This window comes from Sinocyclocheilus grahami, unplaced genomic scaffold (assembly GCF_001515645.1).
Source record: "Sinocyclocheilus grahami isolate Dianchi unplaced genomic scaffold, SAMN03320097.WGS_v1.1 scaffold168.1, whole genome shotgun sequence".
Taxonomy (NCBI): domain Eukaryota; kingdom Metazoa; phylum Chordata; class Actinopteri; order Cypriniformes; family Cyprinidae; genus Sinocyclocheilus; species Sinocyclocheilus grahami.
In genome coordinates, this window is record NW_015505347.1 from 1,135,302 (window position 1) to 1,146,874 (window position 11,573).

At 39.0% G+C, this 11,573-nt stretch overlaps 2 protein-coding genes across 2 annotated transcripts in view; one reads left to right on the forward strand and one right to left on the reverse strand.

Moving 5' to 3' along the window:
- Positions 1–2,584, forward strand: part of hadhaa (hydroxyacyl-CoA dehydrogenase trifunctional multienzyme complex subunit alpha a) — a 24,927-nt gene extending 22,343 nt beyond the window's left edge. Inside the window, exons 13-20 of the mRNA XM_016282922.1 lie at positions 169–340; positions 434–520; positions 622–762; positions 841–909; positions 1,320–1,515; positions 1,742–1,856; positions 1,936–2,081; positions 2,235–2,584. Coding sequence (XP_016138408.1) covers positions 169–340; positions 434–520; positions 622–762; positions 841–909; positions 1,320–1,515; positions 1,742–1,856; positions 1,936–2,081; positions 2,235–2,380 — 1,072 coding nt within the window. The 3' untranslated portion in view covers positions 2,381–2,584. The remainder of the gene's footprint in view (positions 1–168; positions 341–433; positions 521–621; positions 763–840; positions 910–1,319; positions 1,516–1,741; positions 1,857–1,935; positions 2,082–2,234) is intronic.
- Positions 2,585–4,515: 1,931 nt separating this feature from the next.
- LOC107593273 (GRB2-associated and regulator of MAPK protein 2-like) overlaps positions 4,516–11,573 on the reverse strand; it is a 20,603-nt gene continuing 13,545 nt past the window's right edge. Inside the window, exons 4-6 of the mRNA XM_016282924.1 lie at positions 8,675–9,787; positions 6,133–6,293; positions 4,516–5,660 (exon numbers count right to left, since the gene is read on the reverse strand). Of these exons, the coding sequence (XP_016138410.1) occupies positions 4,895–5,660; positions 6,133–6,293; positions 8,675–9,787 (2,040 nt within the window). The 3' untranslated portion in view covers positions 4,516–4,894. The remainder of the gene's footprint in view (positions 5,661–6,132; positions 6,294–8,674; positions 9,788–11,573) is intronic.

Below are 11,573 nucleotides of genomic sequence, written 5' to 3' on the forward strand. Positions count from 1 at the left end.
TGTGTGTGTGTGTGTGTGTGTGTATATATATATATATATATATATATATATATATATATATATATATATAATTTTATATTTCTAATTTTAAATATTTCAACTTATGGTTAAGCCTAATAAATATACTTTTAAATATAAATATAATTTACTGTTTTGTTTTTTTCTCAGCCTTAATGACAAAACAAAAAAGAAGAGTCTGACGACATTCGAGAGAGATAGGATTATGTCGTTGCTGTCAGGACAGCTGGATTACCGTGGCTTTGAGAATGCTGACATGGTCATTGAAGCCGTGTTTGAAGACCTGTCAATCAAACATAAAGTGGTGAAGGAGGTTGAGGCTGTAAGTTCAAGTTATGTGTGTTTTTGCTTAGTGTGATATAGTGTACAGCCCTACCAATATATAAACTACTGTTCATACCTGTCCTGTGTGCAGGTGATTCCTCCTCACTGTATCTTTGCAACCAACACATCCGCTCTGCCGATCAAAGACATCGCAGCAGCCAGTAAGAGACCTGAAAAGGTGTGTGTGTGTGTGTGTTTTAAATGGGTTTGATTGTTATTAGTCAGTACTAGTGATTGATTGTGAAAGTCTTTATGCTGAACTATGTGTGTGTTATGTAGTTGATAGGGATGCACTATTTCTCTCCGGTGGATAAAATGCAACTGCTGGAAATCATCACCACCAATAAAACTTCCAAAGACACAACAGCATCTGCCGTGGCTGTTGGGCTTAAACAAGGAAAGGTCATCATAGTCGTGGGGGTACGAACATGTTCTGCTTTTATATTTTCAGATTTTTCTGCAACAGCAAGGGATTATATTGTATGTCTATTTCATCAGGATGGTCCAGGGTTTTACACCACTCGTTGTCTAGGGCCTATGTTAGCCGAGGCCGTTCGAGTGCTGCAGGTAAATTCCTACATGTTTGTGCTTATGCAAGGAAAAACAATCTTTATTTGTTCCAATTAAAGATTGAATTCTTGTTTATGGTTAAAATGTGTATTTGTGAAGAACCAGACAATTTGGACTGTTGGTTTCTATTATATGAGCCAAATCTATTTTTTTTCTGTCTCGTAACACAAACTTTCAGAAAACATTCTAATATGCTGATTTGCTGCTTAAATAATTTTTTCTTATTTTTATCCTCATCAATGTTCTTTGAGCAATAGAAAAGAACAAAGAACAGCATTTATATGATACAGAAATTGTTTTTAACATTATAAAAGGTACAATTTATTTAAACTTGGACTGCTTGTTCAAAACTATTTTTTATTATATGAGCCAACTCTAATCTTCCTGTCTCATCACTTTGGCTAAAGGAAGGAGTTGGGCCCAAGAAACTGGATTCCCTGACAACAGGATTCGGGTTTCCTGTCGGCATGGCGACACTTGCTGACGAGGTCGGTATTGATGTGGCGGCTCATGTTGCAGAAGATCTTGGCAAGGCTTTTGGAACGCGATTCGGAGGAGGAAATGTTGAGGTCTTGAAGATGATGGTCCAAAAAGGGTTCAAAGGTGCATCTGTTAAACCACATACAGCTTTGTGTTCATAAATTGTTCGGTCTTACAGAACATTTGATGGCAAGGGATAGTTCACCCAAACATAAATGTGCATTTGACTTTTCAGGGAAAAATGCCTTAAATTTCTGAAACTGTATCATCACTCTAAAGGCAGAGATATTCTTGTCATATTTGAATTCAGTAGTCAGATTGTTATTGCAAATGTATATATGCACTTCAGGACGCAAGTCTGGAAAGGGTTGTTACGTGTATGGAGCAAAGTCGAAAGAAAAGAAGGTGAACTCAGGAGCTGAAGATATTCTCAAGAGCTTTAAGCTAACAGCACCCCCTGCTGTGTAAGTTTGTTTTCATGATTTACTAGCATCTTAAAGCCTCAGAAGAAGCCCTTCATATTTCTCCTATTTGTCTCTTTAGCTCTGCCGATGAGGACATTCAGTACAGACTTGTGTCCCGATTCGTAAACGAGGCAGTACTTTGTCTACAGGAAGGCATTTTGCCCGACCCAGTGCAGGGAGACATCGGAGCCGTGTTTGGACTTGGCTTCCCGCCATGCTTGGGAGGTAACAAACACATTACACACCTTGTAATTAAAGTGATTTATCTTATCTGATGCGGGCCTAGCACTTAACCCTGAGGCACACCACATTGTGCCTGGGGATAATTAAGGATTTGCAAAGTAAACTTTCACAACCCACTTTTTTCCCACATTTCAGGCCCATTCCGTTTTGTTGATTCATACGGAGCTGACAAATTTGTCCAGAAAATGAAGCGCTTTGAAGAGGCTTATGGTAATCAGTTCACTCCCTGCCAACTGCTCCTTGACCACGCCAAAGACTCCAGCAAGAGGTTCCACAAGTGAAAATTTGCCACTGTTATAATTTTGACCTCAACGTTTGGGATCTTATAAAATGTCACATTCACTCACTTAAAGTAGTGCATTATTTACAAATCCTCAATTTTGTGTTTTATCATTTGTGGGTTACAAAGCAGATCTTTTCTAACTTGGCCTGTACATAATTTGTCAGTTTATTTATGTGATTAAAGAAAGGGTATCTATGTAAAATCCCTGTAAAGATGAGGTTTGCTCTCTCTCAACAACATGATAAACTCTTCTTTTTAAAAAAAAAAAAAAGAATTTAACTGTAGTATATTTATTGGCATTATTCATAACATCACTTCCCTGTAGAAACATTTCTGAATGGTGCAGCTACATTTTTGTTCTAACCAACGTGCCTCTGATTATGTCCAGGTTGAGCTGAGACAGACTTTTGCACAGTTATTATTTGATCAAATTTTTGTATAGCATAGTAGTTTGTTTGTTTGCATATGGTTCTGCTATAATAAACTTCTAACCCCTTGCCTGAGAATTATCTCAAAGGATTTAAATCTCAATATTTTTTTAATGCTTCTGTGAGCAAACCAGGTAGCATTAAAGGATAATTGTTCCTTCATCTACATTTTTTCTATCATCCTGTCCCTTTAGGGCCTCCGTAATTCAAACAAATTCACGGCTATTTGTCAAGCCCGCCAATATGCGTTAGCATAAAATTTTAAACTTCAAATGGAAGAAGAACTTCGATTGTTTCTGACATCACTACAACCGTTTTCTCTCCGCACCGACGAAACAAATGCACACCGCTCACTAAGGTATGGATATAATTATGTGGGCATATTAGTCAAAATATTTATATTTTATCTTTGTTAGCTTTTTTTATCCTGACTCTTCGACTGGGAAATACAAGTATGCCTAGCCAATGGTTGAACAAAAATGCTACTAAAATGAATATAAATATCCACACAAAATATATTTTTTTCTATTTAAAATATATGTTTAATCAATCTGATATGGTCAAGAGTGCTGTTCTTCCAAATATCAGCAAGACTGCAAATTTGATATTGATTTTATACAACAGTTCAACAATATGAAGTTAATTTTAAGTGACCTAAATTGTAGACACAATATTGTCATTTTTTTTATCTGTTTCACCAACGAAAATAGTCCCAAACAATAACAAACAAATATTTTTAAATGGAGTATGCAATAAGCAAAATCTAGTATTCCAGAAATTAATTAAGCCTACCTAAAAAAAACAAAAAAAAACACTTCGTTCAGTTGAGCACTATTGATTTATTCTTTTCTGTAGTTGATCCATTAGGATTAAATCATACATGGTGAAATTACAGTACAAATGAAACACACTACCATTGTTAAATATTATTCAAAGTACAAATGCACCTACAGAGGGGGAAGCTGTTAAATAAGCATTCCAGAAACGTTCCTGAAATGCTGATAAAATATTTTTTTAAACAGTGAGATAAGGCTAAAACCTCATTTCAGCAGCTCTGACTCCCCTCACACACATCCTCCATCAGCGTGGGCTGTAGTAGTTAGTAAACTCTTAATTACTGTCACCTAATTACAGCGTGTTCTTTAGACTGTAAACTCTTGCTGCTCCTATTAGCGTGTACATCACAAACTAAACCCTTTTTTTTTAAGTCCCTAAAAAGTCACACATTCTGTGACATGAGCTCCATATGAGAGCAGCATGAAAGAAGAAAATTGTGGTCTACGTGAGTGAATCTCATCCAACATGTCAAGGAAAATATATTTATTTATATTTTTCCCTCAGGATTTTTTTCATGAACATTTTGCCAAATTCTTGAAACAATGTTTTAAGAAGTTTTACTTTTACTCGAGATTTTTTGTTTTTGTTTATTCCGATTATTCTCAATAATCCTCTTTAGATCCTGTTTTAAGAGAAAATACATTACAGTAATGAGAATAAGTATTACATTCAAACATTATGTTTAGGGCTTAACTGTGCTTAAATATCAAGAAAATAATGACACAATCCAAAATAATAATAATAATGATGATCTTAATGTAATTACTGGTCTCAATTACTTTAAAATGAGAATTTTTTTAAAGCTAAATTTGATGATTCATTCATTCATTCGTTCGTTTTTAGTTTTTGATTTTGTGGTAAAATATGACCTGTTTCATGAGATTCATCCAAGTCCCAAGTCCAACTGACAAACATGTCAGGTTACCAGAAAACATACAAAAGAGGTCAAAACACAGTCAGTAAACCGAACAGCCACACCATAAGTTCTGACTGTCTACTGAAGGCGCACAAAACCATCCCACCCCAGAAATAAAAATATTCATAACAAAAACATCAAATAGTGCTCCATAATATATTAGTCACGATCTGTCAGTCCTTCGATTAGAGAGGTGTATTTCACACACACACACATACATACACACACTTATAAAACATCTGAAAAAGTCCGAGCAGAAGCACTCATTGTGGCTGAGTACTCTTGTGTCTCTCAAACAAAAACATTCCTTCAATTCACGAGGATGCTGCCATCATATCTTGGGTCTCCATCCCTTGATGAACTGCATGATTTTTTTGACTTGTAGTTTGGTGAGTTTAAAGTCCTCCGACAAGATTTCCTCCGTCAACTGAGTGAAAATAGAGCCGTCGATCCTCTCTCGGCTGAACAGACCAATCACGTCGTCCGAAAGGCCGATGAACCGCAGACTGGACGAAACCTCCTCCACAGAGAGCCAGCACAGCTCTGCTGGGGGTCGCCAAGATGACCCAGCCCCGCCCTCTGCCCCCTTCGCCACGGCGACCGATCCAGAGGAGGGATCTGCGATGACCGTGTCCTCCTCTAAACTCTTGACTGGTCTGGGCGGAGTCTCAGGGCCGCCTTCTGAACCTCCCTGATTGGCTTGAGGCTCCTTGGGGGTGGAGATAATGAGGTCGGGTATCAGAGTGGGAGAGTTCCTACCAGTGGTGAGCCAATCGGAGGAGGCGTGGGTGTGTCCCGGATTGGCAAAGGGGTTTAGGGCGCCAAACGGTGCGAAGCGGTTTTGTGCCACTGGCCGCGGTCTAGGGCAGGTGGAGTAGTTCTTTTGGGCGGAGTCTGTACTGAGCAGAGGTGTATTGAGGATGTTGGAGGTGTAGGCCCCGCCTCCTCGTGGGTGGGACCAACAGGCCTGCGCGGGCTGGGTGGGATCAGGGCTCACGCTGGGGTCAGAGGTCACACAGTCGGCCCAAGTGCAGGGGTAACAATACAGAGAATAAGAGTCTGGTGATGGAGAGTTGCTGCCACTACGAGGAGCAGAACTGATGGAGAGAGAGAGTTGTGTTATAATGAAGAAATCCCCAAAAGCTCAACAAAAAAAAGATACAGCCACAATAATCCAAACAGCCGAAAAGTTATAAAAACGCATGCTTGAAAGGTAAAAATGTACATTAAAAAAGCAAATACGAGTGTCTAGCGTGTCGAAGAAGTTCATGTTGAGCTGTGGTTTTTATCTCGCATTTGCTTTTTTGTTGTCTTTTTTTACCTTTATAGTGTGTGGGCCTTTTTGCAACTTTTCATAATAAATGAATACAAAAATATTTATTTTTTTTTCTTTAGGTATTTTGTTTCATATTTTTTGTTATAGTGCTTCCCAGGGGGAATATTTCCTCAAAAGCACAAAAAAAATGATTAATGGATTAATGAACTTACTCTTGATTCCCGTTCCTACTTATTTCCAACCGATAAGTACTTAAAACGGCTCTATTTAAATCCCTCCAGTAGTAATTTTACCTTTCTTGCAGTCCAGAGGAATAAAATGAGAGGTTTGGGTTGAGTGTTTGTGTGGGCGGAGTTTTAGGAAAGCGGGTGGGGGCTGGAGGGCTGGGGGCGGGGCCTTTAGCACAGCGGGGCGGAACAGGTGGAGCGTTTAAGAAACGACACTCTTCTTTCACCTAGACGGAAAGAAGAAATACAAAAGAACAGTTACTAGGTTACAATGTAAGTGACATCTAAATGACACTGTCTTGCTGCCGTCTCCCTCACAACTCAAGACCTGGTTTTTAAGTAAATGTCACTTTCTGTCCAGGAGAATGTTAAACACCATTTCTCGTGTCATTAATTCTGAACACAGAAAATCGAATAATTAATACAGAATAATGAATATTAAAGACAAAATATGGAATAAATGGAACACTTAATACAGAACAATCATTATTAAGCATTAAATATTGAAAACTAAATACAGAACACTGGTAGTTTGAGTCTCGTGAAAAAGTTTCAACGGAGGCAAAAATCTTAAATTAACAGAATACAATACTATAAAATTCCCATTAAGATTAATAAAACAGATCTAATATCAAGTATCCATTTATCTTGGGCTATCAGTTGAAATAATTACATGATATGCTGCTGATTAATTAATCAAATTAATCACAAATAATGGCAGATAACAAAAGATGTGAAGATAATTAAAATCCGTTATTGTGGCAGATGTGTAAATCACCGAAGAGACAAAAAATGTAGTTATAAGTCAGTAAGTTGTCAGTTTTATGGAAACTGTGTTAATGAATTTAATCATTTTAACTATATTCTAATATTTAAATGTTTATTTAAATCTAATGCACACAAAACCTTTATTCAAAGATCAATATATGTGCTTTTTTTAATACCTCTAAACAGTACACAGAACAATATCTAAAGAAGATCTAAAAAAAAAAAAAAGATCTAAAGAAATCACCAACTGAAACTCTTGTTATGAATCTTTAAATCGAGGTTCAGACATATTCTGCTGTAAACCAGTATTTACGAGTGGTTATTTCCTAATTATGGTTAATATGGAAATACTGTCTCAATGATCATCACGATAATAAACTCCTTTAATATCAGTTATCGCTGTCTAAATATCCTCTTCTGGGAGGAACAACTCTGGGATTCTGGGATACAGTTCACTTCCTCAAGAAGATCTCCAGGGACTGTGTGTGTGTGTGTGTGTGTGTGTGTTTGGGAAGCTAAATTACAGGCCAGGCCTAAACCCTCTGTGTGTGGGAGCGAGAGAAGAGGGTAAAAGAGAAAGGCTGTAATTCCAGTCAACAGTGTCAAAAAGACTTTCATTCCAGCTCTACATCCTGATGAGACGAGATGTTGTTTCTCTGCTTGTATGCTGTGTTTTACACTGTAAAACATGTCAGTAATTTTAGCAGAAAAGGTTGCTACACTAAAAACTGTTTTACCACCTGTATTGTTAGTATAAAATATTCAGGTATCTCCTTATTTTAATATTATATCAGTTAACGATACACTTGTACCTTATACCTGTAATGTCTGAACCACTGTCACTGTGTTTTTGCAGTGTACATTATTAAGCACACAATGAATGACTCAAAACACCTGAAAAGACACAGGCTGAGATGATGTGTGATTATGTTTCTGTGAGTGTGTGTGCTGTGTGTATGCTCTGTTCCAGTAAACGTATGCTCATTATTCAGCCTTTAAAAGCAACAGTATCAATAATTTAGTCTTTAGTGTAGGGCAGCAGGGCTGCGTGATACTGTATGGGCCATGAAGCACATATGAATGTGTGTGTGTTTGCGTGTGGGATCGTGGCAAAAGAACTGAGGAAGACAAGTGAATCTCATCAGAATAAAGAGGTTCACTGAACTACAGTACAGCTGAGCTCAGGGTCAAAAGCACAGTAATGCTAGAAAGCTGTCTAAAAGAGTGAATCTCAAGAATATGTCCAGAATATTTCACCCCCAAATCAACAGTAAGAAACAAATTATTTATATATATATACCCCTCAAGTCAATATTATCATAATAAAAATCTCACTCCAAAAGACTGATATATATTTATATATATGTTTTTTTCTACTGCAGTTTAATGTGCTGAAGTAAACCATTTGACATTTTCTTTTCCTCCAAAAGTCTGACACAAAAATTGATTATTGATATCGTTTATCTCGACCAGCCCAACCCAGCAATTATTATTTTTATTTAATTATTGTTATTATTTAATTGTTGTTTAGTTATTGAGAATCACCACTGAAAATAACGAGAATTGCAAAAAGGTAAAATAATAATTCAAACATAAAAATAACAAGAATTTTGGGGGGAAACATGCTTATTGTCATGAAAATAATATCATAATACACAAAAAGTAATAGACCTAAAAACAGGATTCACTTTCTTCATGCAAAATACAATATAATAAATGTTGCGGGTAAAATTTGGCCTGGGTATGTTTTACACATTTTTTTTTTACGTTGAATAAAAAAAGCAATATGAGGCAAAAACTTTACATTTTAATGGACAATCTGCGTAAAATGGCTGCTTACAGCTTCAGATTTGGGTGGGACGGGAGGTGGAGTCGATACTCTCGACACTCTTCCTGCTTCCATCTGCACCATGGCGACGTGGGTGGAGCCCACCGTTCCATCCAATGACGTGGTAGTGGAGTGGAAGGATATGAGGTTATGCTCCGCCTTCACTGCGCTCTCAGACGTCCCCCCGAAACTTCCAGAACTCTGATTGGTCCAGAGCTCCTCGTACGGAATTTCCTGCGTCTCTGTCGACCAATCGGGCATGACGTATTCTCGCTCCTCTCCGTCACTAGAGGGCAGCGTGTGCGAGTCGACCAGCGAGTCTCTGCAGCCGTGTGAGATAGTGTGTGTGACGGCTCCGCCTCCATACACGCACAGAGACAGTCTCTGCAGAGACGTCCCGAGCTCGTCGTGCCCGTAGCCCTGAACGCACACCCGAATCCGCCGCGGACTAAGACATTCCTCAGAAAAATCCGTCTTTACCTCACGAACAGCACGCGAGTAATTGTCCGGATCGAAGCTTTCCTGGCAACGCAGAGCGCACTGTAGCACCACCTGCTGGTAGGAAGCATCTGCACGCAATAAACCCTCCGGCAGAGTGAAGCGCGGCATGTCCGTTAATAACAGGAAGTGAGACGGCGTGACTTCCTTTTTGCGAAGTATGCAGCAGAGAACGACAGTTTTGCTGATGATGCTGAGGAGTTTATATCGATGGCCCTCACGGATCGCGTGCAGGTCGTACGGGTTGCGAGGAGGTCGCGACGGCACAGACACGTTCACGGGCAAACGCACGCGCTCGATGATGCTGCGCACGGTGTGTTCACCTCCCTGCATCTGCAGCTCCTGCGGTGAACGCGTGCAGAACTGCCCGCGGCACTGGAACGGCAGACTGACGCTCTCATTGGTCCGATGGTTCATGCATATCAAACAAGGCATCTTCGTGCGGGTGGGACGTCCCAGAGCTCCACCTGCTTTGCCCAGTCGCCGTAGCAGCGCAGTCAGGCGGGATTTCTCGCGAGTCGATTGGACGCAGAGCAGTTCTGCCTGGCCCATGAGGGTTAATTCATCTCCCGCCTGCAGAGAGAAATTATACAACTCACTGTCCTCTGTAAACTCCCCAGAAACCACCTACAGCGAGAAGGAGAGAGACAGATGTTTTAGCATTTAACGAAAAACACATTGGCCACAGACCAGGCCGAACCTTCTTACGCAATCTACAATCTACTCATAATTTACAGCAGTTAAACTATATTCACACCTAAAATTAGTTAGTCAAGGTCCGTTCACACCAAGAATGATAACTATAACGATAACTATATTAGCATCCACACCAACAGATGATAACATTCTGATTATTATAAGTGCACGCTGCAGCTTTGTCAACTACCGCTATAAATGCTCAAGCTTGTTAAAGCAGGATGGATTTTGATTGGCTGTCCATGTTTTTATCATTCATCAGCTAGGAAAAAATCATTCTGAAAGTGATTACAACAATACGTTCATCTGTGCCGTTATCATTTTAGTTGTGGTGCGGCTATTCTCATATTATTATTCGCATATATATCATTACAGTTATTGTCTTTGGTGTGAACAGCCGTTACACTAGAATCAATTATGAAAATCTGCTAAATTGAATTGCCTATTAAATTACCAATTGAATTGCCAAGGATTGCCAGGGAGTTTGATTGACAGGCGATCTGACCAATCATAAAGCCATTTTTGTCCAACAAACAAACCAGACAGGAGAGTAGATTAACTTCGGTGGAATTGAACTTAAAAAATGGTGTGTATTGACGTCCTTCCGCAGTTGAAACAATATACCTAATGATCATTCATGTTTATTTCGTGCTTTAAAGGGTTACTCCATCCCAAAATGAACATTTTGTCATTAATCACTTACCCCCATGTCGTTCCAAACCCGTAAAAGCTTTGTTCGTCTTCGGAACACAATTGAAGATATTTTGGATGAAAACCGGGAGGCTTGTGACTGTTTCATTGACTGCCAAGTAAATAACACTGTCAAGGTCCAGAAAAATATGAAAGACATCGTCAAAATAGTCCATCTGCCATCAGTGGCTCAATCTGAATTTTATGAAGTGACGAGAATACTTTTTGTATGCAAAGAAAATAAATAAAAAACTTTATCCAACAATTCGTCTCCTCCATAGCACCTCCGTAGTGCCATTTTGGAGAGTATCCACTGAACGCAAACGGCATTGAGGATCCCCGGCGCACCACACAGATACGCTGTTTTCATTCAAACCAAAGCGTAAATAAACGTAGAAAACATATCCGTGTGGTCCGGCTGACACAGAACAGCATACGCTGTTTGCGTTCAGTGGATACTCTCCAAAATGGCACTACGGTGACGCGGAGAAGACGAATTGTTGAATAAAGGCGTTATTTTTATTTTCTTTGCATACAAAAAGTATTCTCGTAGCTTCATAAAATTCAGATTGAACCACTGATGGCAGATTGACTATTTTGTAGGGCTGTGCGATTAATCGAAATCGTCATAAATCGCGATTTCAGCTTGTGCGATTTCTAAATCGCTTTATAGCACGATTTTCTGCGCCCCCGACCTCCTGCAGTAAAATGCATATCATTCAAGTCTACTGTTTCACAGTCAACACATGGCTTTTTGGCTAGATTTAAAACAAGGAAAAGTGCACTTTTAGATAAACAAGGCAATAATAGATGGCACTCGTGGTGGTAGTTAAACAAAGTTATATTTATTGAGTTTAAACGCGAATATGTCTATGAAAGATTGTATTAGTGTACTGTTATAAAAGAGAATCACAATGCTGAAAAAGCATTTTCAGAAACAATGTTTGGATTTGAAATCAAAATAATGGATACATGTTGTGTTTGTGGTAAACAGCCGCGGATCAGGAGCGGACTGCAAATGCGTCCT